Genomic DNA, 20106 nt, shown 5'->3' with positions numbered 1-20106 from the left:
CGTCGCAGTTTTCTCCCCTGTCCTTGCGTCTTAGCTCTGCCCTTGTATACCTCTCGGGTGGGTCACTTTTCGCGGTCTTATGCATCAGCACTATTCCCGCATGCATCAGCAGATCTATTTTCGCGGTCTTTCACAATCGTACCTTTACTTTACTGGCATGCATCAGCATTTTCTCCCTAACAATCGCCGCCCCCTCGTCCACACACTACCATAATAGTGTAATGGAGGAAACTACAGGTCTGCTTCCTCATGGTTGCATACTGTGATGGGAATTGGCATTTTTTCACATTTATACCGAATACAATAATTTTAAAAAAAGGAAACTTACAAAATCTGTCCTTAGTACGCCGTAGTCCTGTGTATATTCCTTCTGCTGCTGCTGCTGCTGCTGCTGCTGCTGTTGTTGTTGTATTTTCAGTAAAATATTAGTGAATTGAGTTTCCTTTGATTACATCTGTGTCACTGCGACAGCATCAAGTTACTGTTAGTGAAGGCAAAGATAGAAACAAAAAGTCTATAGGATATCCGCCGTTCGTAGAAACTACGAAAGGCAATGTTAGTTGAACCACGCTACTGCAGGTCCAGAAATTCCGCCGACGCTGGTCAACTGTATCACAGGCAGCAAGCGATGGGAACAGTGCCACCGGCCCAGCTTCTTGTCGTCTGCTAGGGACGACAATCCGGTTATCGCCGCTGTCGTTCATTGCTTGGAGCATTTAATGTGAGGCAGCAGCAAGCGATGACGGATGCTAGCAGGGGATCGTGAGCGGTGACAGTGGTACCCCACGATCGACTTGCTCGCTGTCCGTCTACGAATCATCAAGGGCGGGTAGCCGAGTGGCACTTATTCCTCTGTAAACTGGCCACGTCACGTGAACATGAAAGAATGATTTCAGAGAGCGGCGAAGGTTTGTCAAAGTACGAAATCCTGTGTTTGAGCGTATGTACATATGTAAACAACACTTATTGTTAGTCACTGCCACTTAAAGATATGTGTATAACTGTTTGATATTGTGTTCTATCTTTTTAGTTGAATAATATTTATTTGAATTGTTTTCGTTACTGTGTTGTCAGTTGTTGTGTTGCACACACGAATGAAAGGAGTTATCTGTCCTGGAGCGTGCGGACGTGCGATGCGACTGAGTGGGTGTGTAAAGGATGGAGGCAGGGTGTAAATGAACTAACAGTAGGAGGCATCCCTCTTTTCCCTCGAGCTAACAAAGCTGCGCTCCAATCCAGCTGTTAGAATCGTCATAGATACCACCAAAATAGTCTTTGTCAAACCATATTTCAGATTAAACAACTTTATTAGATGAAAATCAAAAGCAATAAAGAAGTCTTTAACTGATAAATCAAGTGTAGTCCTGAGAAAAACAGACGTTGACAAACTCGACTACAGTAAAAGCAATAAAGGTTTCGGTTGTTAGAAGTGCGATCGTCCCATTATCATGTGTATGTGCAAAGCTATGTACGTGTTCTGTGCCTGTACGCATTACTGCACAAAAATACAAATGCTTCCCATCAATTATTTAATTCCTATACGCTTTCCTGCCTTCTTTCCCCAAGAGTATTTACCAAATACTTTCCTGACACTACTTTCTGTTTCGGTTAACATTCAGCATGTGCAGTTCGTTACAGGTCGTACGTCGAAGTCCAGATATCTTACTCGTAATATAATTATACTGGTTCGGGTGAGAGTGAAAGACATAGAAGCCAAGGTTCCGCAGGTCACGTAGCAGTTCCAGACCTCGCGCCATGAAGTCTATGATCTTTGCCTGCTCATCGGCAGAATTGTAGTGGATTTCAAAGAGCAGCTGATCGACATCCTTCAGCTCGTCTGACGCGATGATGTTCGGCAGGGCCTTAAACTCGTCTAGCTCGATGTCCATTTTGAGGATATTGATCTGAAAAGAACAGTACGATCGAAAAAGAGAAAATAAGTATATTGATAAGTTCTTAATCAATATGAAGTGTGGTTAAATCTAAAACCTACTGAAAACACTGAATGTGGACAATTAGATAACAATGTGTGTGGATGTGTAAATAAATCCGTAAATAAAGTAAGAATACTTACTAATATTTAATAATGATTATGTTCGTCCGATGGTTTTTGTAGCCAATTGTTAAAGAACGTCAAATAAACAAATCTGTCCTAGAGTAAATAAGAAATGTCTGATATATTATCGTCTGCTAAACCTACATTCACTATCGTTTCCTCTTTGATTTTGTCGCTCTATTCTTCACATGTGCGTCCGCATTAGTGGCGTTTATAAACAAAAATACAGGTCATCCTTAATCGAAGGACATATTTCGGGGAAGATGGTGAAAACTTAATGTTGAATGTTTGGATGGTTACACAAGATCACCGAATCAAAAGATCGCACACGGTTTTATGAGAATTTCTCTCCAACAACGATATTGGCTCAAAGAAAAAGGGAAAAAAATCACACACAATTATAGTATAATCCACACACGCACATACTCTTCTTTAAATAAAATAAAATGGCTTCAAAATAGAATACTTTAGGGAGACATTTAAATACACGACACAGATACAAATCGAGCAGTTTTGTTTTTGGGTTTTTTTTTTCACAAAATGCACAATTTGAATAATAATTGTTTTTAACAAGTAATAATAAATACTCAACCAGCCTGGACAAAATAGGATTAAAAATTCCTTCTTTAGCCCACCTTAGTGTGGTTTAGCTGCTTCTTGATAGACGTCAGGGTTTTCATTGTCCAGGCTTTGTCGTTGACGAAGTCTCGGTCGCTTATCCCAAGATTATGGAAAAACACCCGGTCTGAGTGCTTGTGATCATTTTGTAACATGCTTCAACAAAACGTATTGAAATACACTTTCAGGCAATAATTTAGGAAAAATGTATTCTTCTTTTAAATTCTTTTGTTTTCTCCTAAGTAGCTCTGGTTATTTATCTGTCCGTTCTGTGTGTGTGTGTGTGATGCTTAGCAGGTTGGTGTGCTATTTAGAAATAAAGTTTCCAACACATTGTTCCTGTCTTTCATTTGTCAGGCAAGAGAACATAAAACTACGAGCTTGAAATAAAATATCTGAAAACACACCTCGGGTCGAAAGAGTGAACCTCGCACCCGTATTTAGCGCTGACCGCATCGTCAAAACTGAAGTCGCGGTTGATCCTGGAAAACAAAATCGTCTCATAATTTGACAAACTTTGTACATTGTAGATCACAATGCACAGTATAATTTAAATCATGTTAAACAGTGCGCATATTTTCAGTTGAGCGTGTTCTTTATACATTTTTGCCTTCTGATTTGGAACAGTTTAGTATAGGGACCATGTTATCAAGCTCACACTAGAACAAAATGGACTTTACGAACCTCATTTTCCAGTTGTTTTTTGAACACTTCCATACTAAAGCATGTCAACACTGTGGGATACAGATAATGTTTGCCAGTGTGTACTAGACATGTTAGAGTGTGAGAATTTGAAAGAAACAGTACAGCATGAATGCATACTCGATACTTTATAATGCTACTATAGGACTACGTGATAATAAAGAGCCTACTACAGTATTATACCGCATACGTGAGAATTTATTATGCTACTATTAAACTGTAGACTTGACACAATAATCTTTATTATCTATTTCTGTAAATCAGAGAGAGGTATTTTCATTTGCTGAGAGTTCATTAGCTAAGCAAATTAAGCAAAGAAATAAACAAAATGTAGTCGCATCAGACACACCCACACAGTTACTACACTCAACCCCTACCACCTCCTAGCAATAATTATCACAGGTGTGCGCGTGGTACATTTGTTTGTCCTGTTCATGGGTGATTTCGCACCTGGTATAAGGAACTGGCCAAAGCACTCTTCTTGGTGACCAGTTGTTTCCATCTACGTCTAGAGGGTAGCATTTGAAACTGGTGATGCAGTGGGTTAGAGGGATCTGTGATAATACCGACAGCTTATAACCTCATGCCCCTAATGTATAGGTCCTCTTGCAAGGCAAATGATCTTGCTGGCATTCTTGACCACCTTCATCAAGCAAGCCTTATCTTTGATTGATAGAACACTGAAAGGTTAAATCAGAGAGTGCTTTCGATCTAGCTGCGGTACACTGCTATACAGGGTCACGGACACCGAAATTCCTTATTTTTCTAAGCAAGAACAGGAGCTGAGGTGCTTTCCTGGAAATGATGTGAGTTTTTTCGTGGAAGAAATGTTTGTTGTCAAGGACTGTGCCAAGGTACTTCAAACTTGGCTCCTTTTCTACCTTCTATTGCCAATAACCAAGAATGTATAGACAGGTTGGTGTTTCCTCCTACCAGGGACCAGTTCTTTCGTTTTAGCGACATTGAGCACCAGAAAAGCTTACTCATTCCCTCATCCAACACTAATGATATGTTGACGTTTAGTGCTAGAAAGACGTATTAGCAAGTGGGGTTGAATGGTCTTGAATGCAGATGATGTTCATGAACAGGATACGTACTTTAATCATTACTTTGACAAGCAATTTGTGGAAGAAATTAATGATTGGTACTTTTTACGGAGAAAAACATTCAGAAGTCCAGGATACCCCCATGTATTTCCTTCACAGTTCCCCTTAACAAAGTTACAAACATACAGACGAATATTTTGGAAAGGAGACGTTTAACTGTAACACAGAAAAAAACACGTCTTTTTATATTCTTTCATTCAGTGCCTATGACGAGCCCTTGGAATGCCCGATGTGTTTCTAACTTGTGATCGAAAGAAGTGCTTGCACAAACAGACACGATGTTGACTCTCACCCAAACGAATACACCAAACATGGTGATTGGGGACGGTGCTCTATGTCGTCACAGACATCCCAACCGCCGTCGTAAGGCTTACCCAGACGAATCCTGTTGGTGCATAACACGTCTACTTTTCCCACGTAGCTGGTATGGGAAATAAGACAAAAATCATTGAATTATACTCTGTTAGACTCTGTGCACGTTTTGTTTATTAGGAACGTAAACAGTAGTAATATTATTGGCTTTGCAAACAAAATGAAATTCTTTACATAGATGTTCACCTTAAAAACCTTAACTGTCCCCCACTGTCGACTATGTGAACACACTTCACCAATCCTGGTATCATTTCCAAGTAAAATGAGTTATTGGAAAAAAACGTTTCCCATGTAGCATACCTTCATTCTTATTCCTGCGACGCACAGTAGTATGGGTCGCCAAGAGGGGACTTTTCTCTAATGTTCTCTTTCTAGCTACACAACGCATTTTACACGTATATTAAATGACTTGGATAGCAACTTCTGAGTGTAATATCAATGAAATACTCGAGTTTTTACCGATTTTTTTTTCTCTCTCTCTCTAGCTGTAAAATGTATTCTATAACTATAGAATGAAATGTATAGCTAGAGAATGCTATCCATACTTATAGAATTGAATGGTATAAATATAGAATGCCTTACCTTATATGGTAAACAACTGCATTGCATAGCTATAAAGAAAATATTAAAGAACATTTCCCTCTTGGCGTCCGATACAACCGCGTAATTTGAACTACTTTAAAAAGATTATTGCTGTATATTTTTTATCGATGGGTAATTCTCAGTGCCACATACTGTTTTGCCAAACCTGGGAAAACATTCAGTTCTTTTCGAGATATACTACAAACAATACCATGCGCAGTTCAAACTCATGACGTCACGTTTGTCTCAGTTGTGTCTGTATTAAAATATAGTCCATACTATTTCATTGTCTATAGCCTCAACATCGTAAACATATTTATTTACAATCCTGATATCTGTTGCTAGTTTCTTTGTGTGCAGGGTGTAATCTGTCTAAGCTTTATAATCAAGTCCGGAAATCTGAATGCAGGTTTCTAGAGGTTCAAGCTGAAAATTAATTTAAAGTCAGTGGTCTGACAACTCACGTGTAGTACAGTTCCTCCAATTCAGCGTCTTTCATGTTACTAATGGTCTCCTTGGTGGGAAGATAAGGACGTAAAGATGAACGGTACGTCAATACCTATAGGCAACAGAAAAGTCTCGAAGGCTCGCATCATCTCATAAAGATCAGCGACAGTTTGGATCACAGGCTGTCACACGACACTACCTAACTTCGTAAGTCAGTGACAGCTTCAGACTCAATCAGTCACATGATTGACTAGAGCATCTAGTGCATGGATGTGATTGAAGATAGCAAGGACCCTCAACACACTAAATATCACTCTTCCAAAAAGAAAAGCGATCAGAAAGACAACGGAAAGACACTAGAGAGAATCCTCTTACATCGTCACGACTTCTCTCGGTCATCGCAAATATAATGTGATGACGATGATTGATGTTCATGTTGATGATTGATTAATTGATTAATTATGATGATGACGACGACGACGACGATGAAGATGATGAGGGTACAATCGAACAATGGAACACACAAAACATAAACTCCTCTAGACACACAGAGAAGATATAGAGATCCTAAGTTAATTAAAGTCGTCTAGAGAAGCATCATGTAACCAGAATAAGCTTAAGGAGTGAGAGAATAGGTCTGTAGATCAACACACTGTTGAACTGTTCTCACAGTAGAGATGTGTCTTAGTGCACATTTAGAGGTTTCACATGTGGCTAAGGGGTTGATGTGAATTGGGACTGGGTTTCTTTGCTTTACTGGGTACTGGTTGAAAGTCTGGTTATTTTGTTGTTTTCTTGGTGACAGGAATATGCAAGTTTCAGTACGTGGTAAAGCAAATATATCTCCCGATCTGTCTCTTTACATAAGAAAGAAAAAAAATAAAAACTAGATACCTTTGGGATGACGTGCTTGTGCATATACAGAAACCAGGAAATGAAGAATGCGACAGTGCACACCAATATAACTAAGGTCATTTTCTTTGGCATTCTCACGTGCATGGTCCTGAAATAAAGAATAAACAACAGTGTGATCGTATTTGACAACTACTTGATGACACAGTCGCGAGCTCGCCTCATGCTCCCTCTCTCCCTCACACACACACACAACTGAACATTTTTCTCTCACCCGAGGACGATTTTTCCTACGTTTTCTGATAAATCTTGATCAAATTCCCATTAATAACTGCGCGCAAAATCTTTTTCTTAAATTAATAAACACGTAATTGTTATCTACCTTACATGAAACCTATTTTCATGATTGGAAAAGTTTTTAATTTTTGCTTAACTATTTCCAGATCTGAATAAGATTCAAAAAGTTATGACTTGACATAGATGTTGAAGTGTGTGAAAATATTTCCTCTGGCCTGATAAACTAGGCATGAAACGGGACTTTCACAGATGTTTTGCTAAATACTTTAGTTGATAGCAGACTAAGACCAAACGAAACAGTTCTCGAGTAAAGCGTGCCCTAGAAGGTCGTGGTACTAAACGGAGAGGCTACAGGATGGAAGGAAAAATAATGGTGAGCGTGAAAAGTCAGTCGTCGTTGGGATTAGGGTTGAGTTGGAGTAAATAAGCCAAACAAATTCTGTTACTTCTGTAGATAAAGCCACGCCTAATGTTTACTTGTCACGTTTATTTATTTTTTTTAAATTAAAGTTTATGATGGGTCTAAAAATGGCGAAGTAGATTCTTTCAACATTAAGCATTCATTGATGTTTTATTGCGAGTTCTGTCCCTTCGCCTGCGGGGCTCGGCTTTCCTTGATTTTGTTTGTGTTTTGTAGTCATGCTTTAATTAGGTTAAAAGTATTGGACTTTCATGTTTACGTGTGCTTCTGCTGAGTTTTCTTTCTCTTCTGGTTTGAGGCAGGACTGTATATAATGTATATAATGCAGATAATGCATATAATGTTATTTTGAAGTACGAACTGTTCAGATCTATTGCCTGGATTACATTCCGTCTGCTTCACGCGCTTCGTCAGCGACCTTGTGCTGCAATAAATAAACTGAAGAGATGATCACCCTCTTTCAGTTTCATATAATAGCATTTCTTCATGTTCTTAAGACTATTCAATTATCTCCCAGTGATTCTCCTGATGTCACTAACCTATTCTCTGAGCCTGTGAGGCGATCCGAAAATCGTCCTTGTGCATGAGATGTGCTTCACACAGTGCGCATGCGCTGGGGTCATAGGTTATTTAATTACTCCTTGGTAACGGATATTTAAGTTGCAACACGTGTTGAAGCAAAGATTTTCTGCTTTTAGAAAAGAAACTAAATGCCCTTGACCATTTAGCAGATCCATAGGGAAGCTGAGCTTGACATGTACAGAAACACAGAAAAAATAAGTTAGAGCAGACACACCAATATAAGGTCCTTCTTCCCTGCATTGTCACGTGGTTGATCCTTTGTAAATAAACGAAAACCAGATCAGTGTGGATCGTCGATCTAAGACGAGCGTCTTTTTGATCGGACACAGTCAGCGCACGCGCCATCAGTCACAGCGTCGATTGGTGGTGCGGACAAAACACAACTGCAGGTCGCTTACTCTCCACTCGGAGGTACCAGCGAGACGGATGCTTTCTTTGAGCCCGAGTCTATGGGCTGGTTACTGATTGTGTTTATTGCCGTTTCAAATCACATTTAATAACCTTATTATTTCCCCCTCACTAATTTTTCATAGTGAGCTAAATTAATTAATGTGTTCGAACCACAGACATGAAACTAACTGCATATGATTGCGCGCATGAATGTTGGAGACGGTTTCGGAAAATTTTCCAAGCGAAAATGAGATCGCTGGTCTGCTAAAGAGTCTGCATCTGTAGACAAGCAGAATTGTCGCTCTTAGGTAGTGCAATCCGGAAGTCGTCTGTGCTATCTGATTGCTGCATAAATCTCGATCGCACTGACATTCTCGGCAAAGCCGATACTGGGATGCGATCTGTGGTGATCATCGCCGCGACGGTCCTATCGCAGATAGTGTTCGTAGGGCCTACCCGATGACGAGCTAGTGATATGTACGCAGCGGCCTGGCTGCTCATAATGAGCTGCTGCTAGGTGCGGTCGCGGATCATAGTGCACCAGAGCGATGGAATCGTGGCCCTGTGGGCTTGAGCGAGGTTGGAGAGAGCGCCGGGTCGTGCTGTGTTCGTTTGTCTGAGTCTGGCCCGATCTCTCTCTATTGTTGCCGCCGACGTCGGTCTCGGCTCGGCCTGTTCCGCGCCTCTATCCGCCCGTGAGTGAGGATATACAGTAGCCACGACCAGCAGACGTCGAAGCGAGCCAGGCATGGCTGCATACGCACAGCACTAAAGACAGGTACATTAGCTGTCGTTGGGGGAGCGAGGTCGTGAGTGTGTGTGATGGGCAAGTTCGATTGGGGCAAGCATCCAGATCGTGAGGCGACGCGCAGAGTGAGAACTACGTGTCCACGAGAGTCGCGATTTGGTGTAAGGAGTTTCTGCTTAGGTGTGATCTTTCTTGTGATCGGTCTTGGTTTTTTGAGAAAAACGGTGTTTGTGGCCGCGAGGCGAGGGCGGTGAGTACATGGTGCTTCCGGCTGTGTTTGACTTTGACAAAAGCTGTGCCATTCGTTCCCTAGAGGTCTACTCTGGTACTTACTCTCTGCAGTGTGTGGTTAGAGTCACATACAAATCACTTGAGCTGAGCAAGTAGAATATTCATTCTTCTCGAGACCGTTGATAGGCGTATGCTGTTGGGCGATTATATATAAAGTGGTCTATTTGACAGGGGTTTGGGCAAACACTGTATCTGGAACAGTTTCCAGCCGGCTTTGCACAAGGTGTGACCAACCGCCCATTTCCGCTTCTTGATCTCTTGGCTGGCAGGTTTCTAGTTGGTTCTCTCCTACAGGTCTGTATTGGGGATCATCTTGGGTCATCTGATGCTTAAGATGTGGCGCAGACACTTGCTTGTTGTTGACCCACATTACCTCCGTCTTCTTGATGTTGATAGTCAGGTCAATCATTGCTGATTCTTCTGAGAGCTGAGAGAGCTTTGTCTGTGCATGTTGCTGCTTGTGGGACAACAGGCTGACGTCATACGCAAAGTCGAGATCCTCAAGTTGCACTGAACACCCGTGTTGCTGTTAGAGCTTGTTCTTCTCATGATCCAGTCTATGACGACCAGGAACATTGTTGACAAGAGCAAACAACCTTGCCTCACTCCAGTCCTCACTGTGAAGGTCAGTCAGCTTTTCATTGTGGATCACTTGGCATGTCGAGTCCTTATACAGCTCCATAATGCTGCATCAACTTCAAGATGGTTTCCAGAGTCAAAATCCACAAATGTCATGTAGAGTGGTGACTGTCAGTCGATGGACTGTTCAATAATATTTCATAGTGTAGCGATAGGGTCTGTGGATATTTTACCTTGCTGAAAGCTTACCTGTTCTTGCCTCAGTCTCTTGTCTAGGGCATTTTTTAGTCTCTCCAGGATGAATCCAGTCAGCACCTTGGGCCGGCGATACACTTCAATAACCCGAAACCGTAGGTTCAGATTCGGCAGATAAACTCTTTTTGGGGGTTTAAAATTAATGTTCTTTTTCGAAACATTAGTACCACCAACACACACACACACGTCTCGTAACAGTGACTCTGTCGCCATTAATATTTGAGCAAAGCATCTTGGATCTTGTGCTCGATAACAACATGTCTCTTATGACCATGATTAAGACAATCTAGCTTCTATACTTTTTTTTCATAATCAGGGTATGGGTCTAGATCACAAACTGCCTTATATGCTGAGGAGTCACCATCAGACAGCATCTCCATATATCTAAAACCAAATTTATTTACAGACCTCCCCCCACATAATTTTGGCTGCCTCTGACTCCATAGCCTTGCTTGAAAGAGAATGATTCTTGCAGCAATCCGGGGCATGCTCTTCTTTCCGAGCAGCTAGTTCAGATGCTGATAGCCCTCTTACCTCTGCGATTTTACACGCCTGACAATACTTAAACAAAACACAAAAATCAACAACAAGACCTGTTAAAATATCTATTCATATACCAACACCAGTAAGAGAGGTATATCCTCTCTTATGCCATGTTCCATCGAAGGACACACTAATGTTGATGACAGGGTTTTCTCCTTTCCTAAGTGCTTCCCTGAGATCTTCATCAGTTTCAGCATAGGCTTCGCAAATCACAGCCGCAGAGCGTTCAAGCGAAGCAAATCCTGAACTAACTTCAGCAGCTAAATGGATAGAAGCATGCTTTTACCTAAGATATCCACAGTATAAATAATTATTCCTTAAACATCATGGAGATTATATATATTATATCTTTATATTGCCTACCCTTTTATATCTGCACAGTTCTAATGAAAATGTCATACCCAATCATACTAACCTTCATGTCATACAAAAAATATATAGTAAAAATATAAAAGATGTTATTTACTCTAGTACAGAATCTGCGAAATCATGAACAGGTTGCACAAAAAGATGAAAAATCACTTACCTGTCACTTTTTTGTCATGATTCTGAAAAGCCGATAGGGCCATTCCTGGTATGCCCATTATAGTGGAAAAGGTTTGCAACACAGGAAAGCCGCTTCTCATTGCATTCCGGACAAGATACATCTGCAAGAGGTTTGTTCAGCTCACACACATTCATAATCATCCACATCAATTGGAAAACATCACCGATATTGCCAGCAGAATTCAGAGATTCGATTTTTTCCGCGAGGCACTCATCTCAGGATCACTTGTGACAGATTCGTCAAGTTTCTTGGATTTTTTCGCTTCTGACATTTTCTGCATATGCATTCGTCGTTTTCCTCTTTTAGGACGTGGCATTTTGAAAGAAATAACCTTCTGACACGTGCAGTGAACGTCTAGCACGCAGCGTGAACGTCTCAGAAAGAAAGAATACTATAGTTCGTATGCAAATCGTGTGTACGCATCGACCATATATGGAATTTTCCGTTCCATTGTCTAGTCTCGAAAAGAGTGTATTACTGCGCGTGGTAAATTGCCTTGGCCCTGAACATGTGTTTGTTCGAAAGTTGAATGAATCCTCTTTCTGCTGATATAATGGTTGACCTAGTTATTCAAACGACCGACTGAGTTGCTATATGCCAAACATTCCCTATTTTCACGAATTCTGACCAAAGCAAGGAGAATTCTGAAAAAGGGGCTGTTTTTATAAGCAAAATTAACATATTTCTAAATGTTTTTATGAAAAATCAGTTTAAGGGTGGATAAAACGTAAGATGGAAATTCCTAACATTTTAATATCTGAAAATGGCCAAAAATGAAGATGTTTGTCAGATTTGATGACCGCTGTCTGGCCTTAACTGGCCACGTCACGTGAACATGAAAGAATGATTTCAGAGAGCGGAGAACGTTGTCAAAGTACGAAATCCTGTGTTTAAGCTTATGTATAGATATACCCCACACTTATTGTTAGTCACTGCCACTTAAAGATATGTGTATAACTGTTTGATTTTGTGTTCTTTCTTTTTAGTTGAATAATATTTATTTGAATTGTTTCCGTTACTATGTGTTGTCAGTTGTTGTGTTGCGCACACGAATGAAAGGAGTTACCTGTCCGGGAGCGTGCGGACGTGCGATGCGACTGAGTGGGTGTGTAAAGGATGGAGGCAGGGTGTAAATGAACTAACAGTAGGAGGCATCCCTCTTTTCCCTCGAGCTAACAAAGCTGCGCTCCACTCCAGCTGTTAGAATCGTCATAGATACCACAAAAATAGTCTGTCAAACCATGATATTTCAGATTAAACAACTTTATTAGATCAAAATCAAAAGCAATAAAGAAGTCTTTAACTGATAAAATTAAGTGTAGTCCTGAGGAAAACAGACGTTGACAAACTCGACTACAGTAAAAGCAATAGTGGTTTCGGTTGTTAGAAGTGCGATCGTCCCATTATCATGTGTACGTGAAAAGCTATGTACATGTTCTGTGCCTGTACGCATTACTGCACACAAATACAAATGCTTCCCATCAATTATTTGATTCCTATACGCTTTCCTGCCTACTTTCCCGAAGAGTATTTACCAAATACTTTCCTGACACTACTCTCTGTTTTGATTAACATTCAGCATGTGCAGCTCGCTACAGCTCGTACGTCGACGTCCAGTCATCTTACTTGTAAAATAATTATACTCGTTCGGGTGAAAGTGAAAGACATAGAAGCCAAGGTTCCGCAGGTCACGGAGCAGCTCCAGACCTCGCGCCATTTCTATGATCGCCTTCTGGACATCGGAAGGATTGTAGTGGATTTCAAAGAGCAGCTGATCGACATCCTTCAGCTCGTCTGACGCGATGATGTTCGGCAGGGCCTTATACTCGTCATGCTCGATGTCCATTTTGAGGATATTGATCTAAAAAACACAAAACAAAAACAAACACACAGTACGATCGAAAAAGGGAAAATAAGTCTATTGATAAGTTTTTAATTAATATGAAGTGTGTGGTAAAGTGTAAAACCTACTGAAAACACTGAATTGGCGACAATTAGATAACAATGTGTGTGTGTGTACAATAACAAAATCTGTAAATAAAGTAAGAATACTTACTAATACTTAATAACGATTATGTTCTGCCGTGGGTTTTTGTAGCCGATTGTTGAAGAACGTCAAATAAACAAATCTGTCCTAGAGTAAATAAGAAATGTCTGATATAATATCGTCTGCTAAACCTACAGTCACTATCGTTTCCTGTTTGATTTTGTCGTTCTATTCTTCACATGTGCATCCGCACTATTGGCGATTATCAACAAAAATACAGGCCATCCTTAATCGAAAGTTATATTTTGGGGAAGATGGCGAAAATCAACGAACTCTGTAGTCTGTACTTAATGTAGAATGTTTGGATGGTTACACAAGATCGCCGAATCAAAACATCGTACATGATTTAGTGATAATTTCCTCTCCAACGACGATATCGGCAAAAAGAAAAATGAAGAAAAAAAAACCCCACACAATTATAGTATAATCCACACACGCACATACCTTTCGTTAAATAAAAAAATGTCTTCAAAATAGAATACTTTAGGGAGACATTTAAACACACGAACACAAATGCAAATCAATCAGTTTTTTTTCACAAAATGCACAATTTGAATAATAATTGTTTTTAACAAGTAATAATAAATACTCAACCAGCCTGGACAAAATAGGATTAAAAATTCCTTCTTTAGCCCACCTTAGTGTGGTGTAGCTGCTTCTTGATAGACGTCAGGGTTTTCATTGTCCAGGCTTTGTCGTTGACGAAGTCTCGGTCGCTTATCCCAAGATTATGGAAAAACACCCGGTCTGAGTGCTTGTGATCATTTTGTCCCATGCTTCAACAAAACGTATTGAAATACACTTTCAGGCAATAATTTAGGAAAAAATGTATTTTTCTTTTACATTCTTTTGTTTTCTCCTAAGTACCGCTGGTTATTTATCTGTCCGTTCTGTGTGTGTGTGTGTGATGCTTAGTATGGTGGTGTGCTATTTAGAAATAAAGTTTCCAACACATTGTTCCTGACTTTCATTTGTCAGGCAAGAGAACATACAACTACGAGCTTGAAATAAAATATCTGAAAACACACCTCGGGTCGAAAGAGTGAACCTCGCACCCGTATTTATCGCTGACCGCATCGTCAAAACTGAAGTCGTGGTTGATCCTGGAAAACAAAATCGTCTCAAAATTGTTTAAGCTTCGCACACTGTAGATCACAATGCACAGTATATCTTCAATCATGTTAAACAGTGCGCATATTTTCAGTTTAGCATGTTCTTTATACATGTTTGCCTTCTGATTTGGAACAGTTTAGTATAGGGACCATGTTATCAATCTCACACTAGAACAAAATGGACTTAACGAACTGTGGGATACAGATAATGTTTGCCAGTGTGTACTAGACATGTTAGAGTGTGAGAATTTCAAAGAAACAGTACAGCATGAATGCATACTCGATACTTTATAATGCTACTATAGGACTACATGATAATATAGAGCCTACTACTGTATTACACCTCATACGTGAAATTTTATTATGCTACTATTAAACTGTATACTTGATACAATACCTCTTTATTATCTATTTCTGTAAATGAGAGAGAGAGAGACATATTTTCCTTTGTTGAGAGCTCATGAGTTAAATTAAGCAAAGAAATAAACATTTAGTCGCATCAGACACACCCACACAGTTACTACACTCAACCCACTACCACCTCCTAGCACAGGTGTGCGCATGGTACATTTGTTTGTCCTGTTCATGAGTGATTTTGCACCTGGTATAGAGGAACTGGCCAAAGCCCTCTTCTTGGTGACCAGTTGGTTCCATCTACGTCCAGAGGGTAGCATTCGAAACTGGTGATGCAGTGGGTTAGAGTAATCTGTGATAATACCGACAGCTCTTAACCTCTTGCAAGGCAAATGATCTTGCTGGCAATCTTGACCACCTTCATCAAGCAAGCCTTATCTTTGATTGATAGAACACTGAAGCACACTGACAGGTTAAATCAGAGAGTGCTTTCGATGAGGCTGCGGTACACTGCTTCAAATACAGGGTCACGGACACCGAAATTCCTTATTTTTCTAAGCAGGTACAGGTGGTGAGGTGCTTTCCTGGAAATGATGTGAGTGTTTTCGTGGAAGAAAAGTTTGTTGTCAAGGACTATGCCAAGGTACTTCAAACTTGACTCTTTTTTCTACCTTCTCATTGCCAATAACCAAGAATGTATAGACAGGTTTGTGTTTCGTCCTACCAGGCACCAGTTCTTTAGTCTTAGAGATATTGAGCACAAGAGCTTACGTCAAACCCTGAATGTAGTTTCCTAATTTGAAGAAAATAGCTTGCTAATGAATCCTTGTGTTTGAGCCGAGCGTCCAACGCCATGTCATCTGCAAACTTCTTCAGAGCGTAATTGGAAAGATATGTCCGGACTTCAATGGTGTAGACAAAAAAGTACTGGGGATAAAACAAACCCTTATGATGCTCCTGTAATGATGGTCGCTGTTCGAGAGTGTGCCCCCCAAGCCCGTTTCGGAAAAATTCCCTCATCCAGAGCACTAGTGATATGTTGACGTTTAATGCTAGGAGACGTACTAGCAAGTTGGGTTGAATGGTCTTGAATGCAGATGATGTTCATGGACAGGATACGTATTTTTATCATTACTTTGACTAACAATTTGTGGAAGGAATTAATGATAATTATTTTTTACGGAGAAAAACATTCAGAAGTCCAGGATACTTCCTTCACAATTCCCCTTTACAAAGTTAAAACCTACACATACAGACGAATATTTTGGAAAGGTGACGCTTAACTGTAACAAAGAAAAGAACACTAGTCTTTTTATATTCTTTCGTTCAGTACATATGCTGAGCCCATAGAATGCCAGATGTGTTTCTAACTTGTGATCGAAAGAAGTGCTTGCATAAACAGACACGATGTTGACTCACCCAAACGAATACACCAAACATGGTGGTTGGGGACGGTGCTCTATGTCGTCACAGACATCCCAACCGCCGTCGTCAGGCTTACCCAGACGAATCCTGTTGGTGCATAACACGTCTACGTTTCCCACGTAGCTGGTATGGGAAATAAGACAAAAATCATTCAAAATAACTCTGTTAGACTCTGTCCACGTTTTGTTTATTAGGAACGTAAACAGTAGTAATATTATTGGCTTTGCAAACAAAATAAAATTCTTTACCTAGATGTTCACCTTAAAAACCTTAACTGTCCCACACTGTCGACTATGTGAACACGCTTCACTAATCCTGGTATCATTTCCAAGTAAAATGAGTTATTGGAATAAAAACATTTCCCATGTAGCATACCCTTTATACTTATTCCTGCGACGCACAGTAGTATGGGTCGCCAAGAGGGGACTTTTCTCTAATGTTCTCTTTCTAGCTATACAACGCATTTTACACGCATATTAAATGACTTGGATAGCAGCTTCTGAGTGTAATATCTATGAAATACTTGAGTTTTTACCGATTTTTTTCTCTCTGTAGCTGTAAAATGTATTATATAATTATATAATGAAATGTATAGCTAGTGAATGCAATCTATACTTATAGAATTGGACGGTATAAATATAGAATGCCTTACCTTATATAGTAATAAAGTGCATTGTGTAGCTGTAAAGAAAAAAATTAAAGAACATTTCCCTTGGTGTCCGATACAACTGCGTTGGGAAAGCATTCAGTTCTTTTCGAGATATATATTACAAACAATACCGTGCACAGTTCAAACTCATGACATCACGTTTGTCTCAGTTGTGTCTGTATTAAGATATAGTCCATACTATTCCATTGTCTATAGTCTCAACAACGTAAACATATTTAATTCCAATCCTGATATCTATTGCTAGTTTCTTTGTGTGCAGGGTGTAATCTGTCTAAGCTTTATAATCAAGTCCGGAAATCTGAATGCAGGTTTCTAGAGGTTCAAGCTGAAAATTAATATAAAGACAGTGGTCTGACAACTCACGTGTAGTACAGTTCCTCCAATTCAGCATTTGTCATGTTACTAATGGTCTCCTTGGTGGGAAGAGAAGGAGGTGTAGATACCTATAGGCAACAGAAAAGAATGGGAGGCTCGCATGATCTCAAAAAGATCAGCGACGATTTGGATCACAGGCTGTCACACGACACTACCTAACTTCGTAAGTCAGTGACAGCTTCAGACTCAATCAGTCACATGACTGACTAGAGCATCTAGTGCCTGGATGTGATTGAAGATAGCAAGGACCCTCAACACACTAAATATCACTCTTCCAAAAAGAAAAGCGACCGGAGAGACAACGCAAAGACACTAGAGAGAAGGTGATTGATGTTGATGAAGATTGATGGATGTTGATGACGACGACTATGAGCAACGATCGAACAATATAACACACAAAACATAAACTCCTATAGACACACAGAGAAGATATAGAGATACTAAGTTAATCATGTAACCAGAAGAAGCTTAAGAAGTGAGAGAATAGGTCTGTAGACCAACACATTGTTGAACTGTTCTCATAGTAGAGATGTGTCTTAGTGCACATTTGGATGTTTCACATGTGGCTAAAGGGTTGATGTGAATAAGGATTGGCTTTCTTTCCTTTGCTGGCTACTGGCTGAAAGTCCGATTATTTTGTTGTTTTCTTGGTAACAGGAATATGCAAGTTTCAGTAAGTGGTAAAGCAAAGATATCTAACGATCTGTCTCTTCAGATAAGAAAGAATAAACAAACTAGATACCTTTGGGATGACGGGCTTGTGCATATACAGAAACCAGGAAATGAAGAATGCGACAGTGCACACCAATATAAAGAAGGTCTTTTTAACTGACATTCTCATTTGCTTGGTCCTGAAATAAAGAATAAAAAACAGTGCGATCGTATTTTACAACTCCTTGTTGACAGTCGCGAGCTCGCCTCATTCTCCCTCTCTCCCTCATACACACACATCTGCACGCTCTTTCTCTCACCGGAGGACAACGAGTTCTCTTCAGTTTTCTGATAAATCTTGATCAAATTCACATTACTAACTACGCACAAAACCTTATTTTAAAATTAATGAACACTTTACTGCTACCTCCCTTACATGAAACCTAACTTCTTGATTGGGAAAGTTTTAATTTTGGCAACTATTTCCAGACCTGAATAAGATTCAAAAAGTTATGAATCGACATAGATTTTGAAGTGTGTGAAAATGTTTCCTTTAGCCTGATAAACTAGACATGAAACGCGACTTTCAGAGACGTTTTGCTAAATATTTTAGTTGATAGCAGACTAAGACCAAAGGAAACAGTTCTCGAGTAAAGCGTGCCCTAGAAGGTCATGGTACTAAAGGGAGAGGCTACAGGATGGAAGGGAAAATAAACGTGGCCGTGAAAAGTCAGTCGTCGTTGGGATTAAGGGTGAGTTTTGAGTAAATAAGCCAAACAAATTCTGTTACTTCTGTAGATAAAGCCACGCCTAATGTTTACTTGTCACGTTTATTTTTGTTTTTTTTTTTAATTAAAGTTTATGATAGGTCTAAAAATGGCGAAGTAGATTTTTTAACATTAAGCATTTATTGATGTTTTATTGCGAGTTCTGTCCCTTCGCCTGTGGGCTTTCCTTGATTTTGTTTGTGTTTTGTAGTCATGCTTCAATTTGGTTAAAAGTATTGGACTTTCATGTTTACGTGTGCTTGTGTTGAGTTTTCTTCCTCCTCTGGTTTGCAGCAGGACTGTATATAATGTATATAATGCAGATAATGCATATGTTATTTTGAAGTACGAATTGTTTAGATCTATTGGCTGGATTCCATTCCGCCTGCTTCACGCGCTTCGTCAGCGACCTTGTGCTGCAATAAATAAACTGAAGAGATGATCATCCTCTTTCAGTTTCATATAATAGCATTTCTTCATGTTCTCAAGACTATTCAATATCTTCCCAGTATTCTCCTGATGTCACTAACCTTATTCTCTGAGCCTGTGAGGCGATCCGAAATGGTCCTTGTGATGAGATGTGCTTCACACAGTGCGCATGCGCTGGGGTCATAGGTTATTTAATTGCTTTCTTGGTAACAGGAATATTTAAGTTGCAACACGTGTTGAAGCAAAGGTTTGTCTGCTTTTAAAAAAGAAACTAAATGCCTTGACCATTAGCAGATCCATAGGGAAGCTGAGCTTGTACATGTACAGAAACCAGAAAAATAAGTTTAGAGCAGTACACACCAATATAAGGTCCTTCTCCCTGGCATTGTCACGTGGTTGCTCCTGAAATAAACAAAAACCAACAGTGTGGTCGTATCTAACAACTACCTGATGACACAGTCGCGAACGCGCCACATACACGCATGCACAAAAACACAACTGCACGCTCTTCTTCCCACTCGAAGACAACGAGTTCTTCTAAGTCTATTTATCCGTTTCGTTCAAATTCACATTAATAACTATACCCACTAAAGCTTAATTTTTCATTAGTTAAGACTAATTAATTAATTGTTACCTCACATACATGAAACCTAACTGCATGATTCGCATAATTGGAAACGTTTCGAAAATTTTCAAACAAAATACGCTAAAAGTCATGAAATGACAAAGATTTCTTTTTATGTACAAAAGTTGTTTCTATCTCGTCATAAACTAATTCATGCAAAACGCAATGGGGAAGGACATGACACGCTACTTTCCCAGAAGTTTTGAGCTAAACATAGTAGTCAATAGTTGTAGGTGTACAAGTACAGTAGCATGGAACATTGA

At 39.8% G+C, this 20106-nt stretch overlaps 2 protein-coding genes across 3 annotated transcripts in view; both read right to left on the bottom strand.

The window, feature by feature from the left end:
- Positions 1–6987, bottom strand: part of LOC112573954 (methyltransferase-like protein 24) — a 35509-nt gene extending 28522 nt beyond the window's left edge. The window contains exons 1-4 of the mRNA XM_025254674.1: positions 6778–6987; positions 5901–5995; positions 4775–4903; positions 3082–3156 (exon numbers count right to left, since the gene is read on the bottom strand). Coding sequence (XP_025110459.1) covers positions 3082–3156; positions 4775–4903; positions 5901–5995; positions 6778–6882 — 404 coding nt within the window. The 5' untranslated portion in view covers positions 6883–6987. The remainder of the gene's footprint in view (positions 1–3081; positions 3157–4774; positions 4904–5900; positions 5996–6777) is intronic.
- Positions 6988–12632: 5645 nt separating this feature from the next.
- LOC112573953 (methyltransferase-like protein 24) lies at positions 12633–19607 on the bottom strand. 2 transcript variants are annotated; one of them, XM_025254672.1, is made up of 7 exons: positions 19320–19588; positions 18114–18222; positions 17360–17439; positions 16321–16449; positions 14464–14538; positions 14073–14211; positions 12633–13249 (listed from the first exon to the last, which is right to left on the bottom strand). In XM_025254672.1, exons 1-7 carry the CDS (start codon positions 19400–19402, stop codon positions 12941–12943), a joined length of 924 nt encoding a protein of 307 aa, XP_025110457.1. In that variant the 5' UTR covers positions 19403–19588; the 3' UTR covers positions 12633–12940. The 2 variants fall into 2 exon arrangements, with proteins under 2 accessions (XP_025110457.1, XP_025110458.1); XM_025254673.1 differs by lacking the exon at positions 12633–13249 and adding an exon at positions 13302–13522 and having other exon boundaries at positions 19320–19607.
- Positions 19608–20106: the final 499 nt, after the last annotated feature.

Source organism: Pomacea canaliculata, linkage group LG10, assembly GCF_003073045.1.
Source record: "Pomacea canaliculata isolate SZHN2017 linkage group LG10, ASM307304v1, whole genome shotgun sequence".
Taxonomy (NCBI): Eukaryota; Metazoa; Mollusca; class Gastropoda; order Architaenioglossa; family Ampullariidae; genus Pomacea; species Pomacea canaliculata.
Note: the sequence above shows the minus strand (reverse complement) of the source record. Positions and strands in the feature narration are given on the sequence as shown.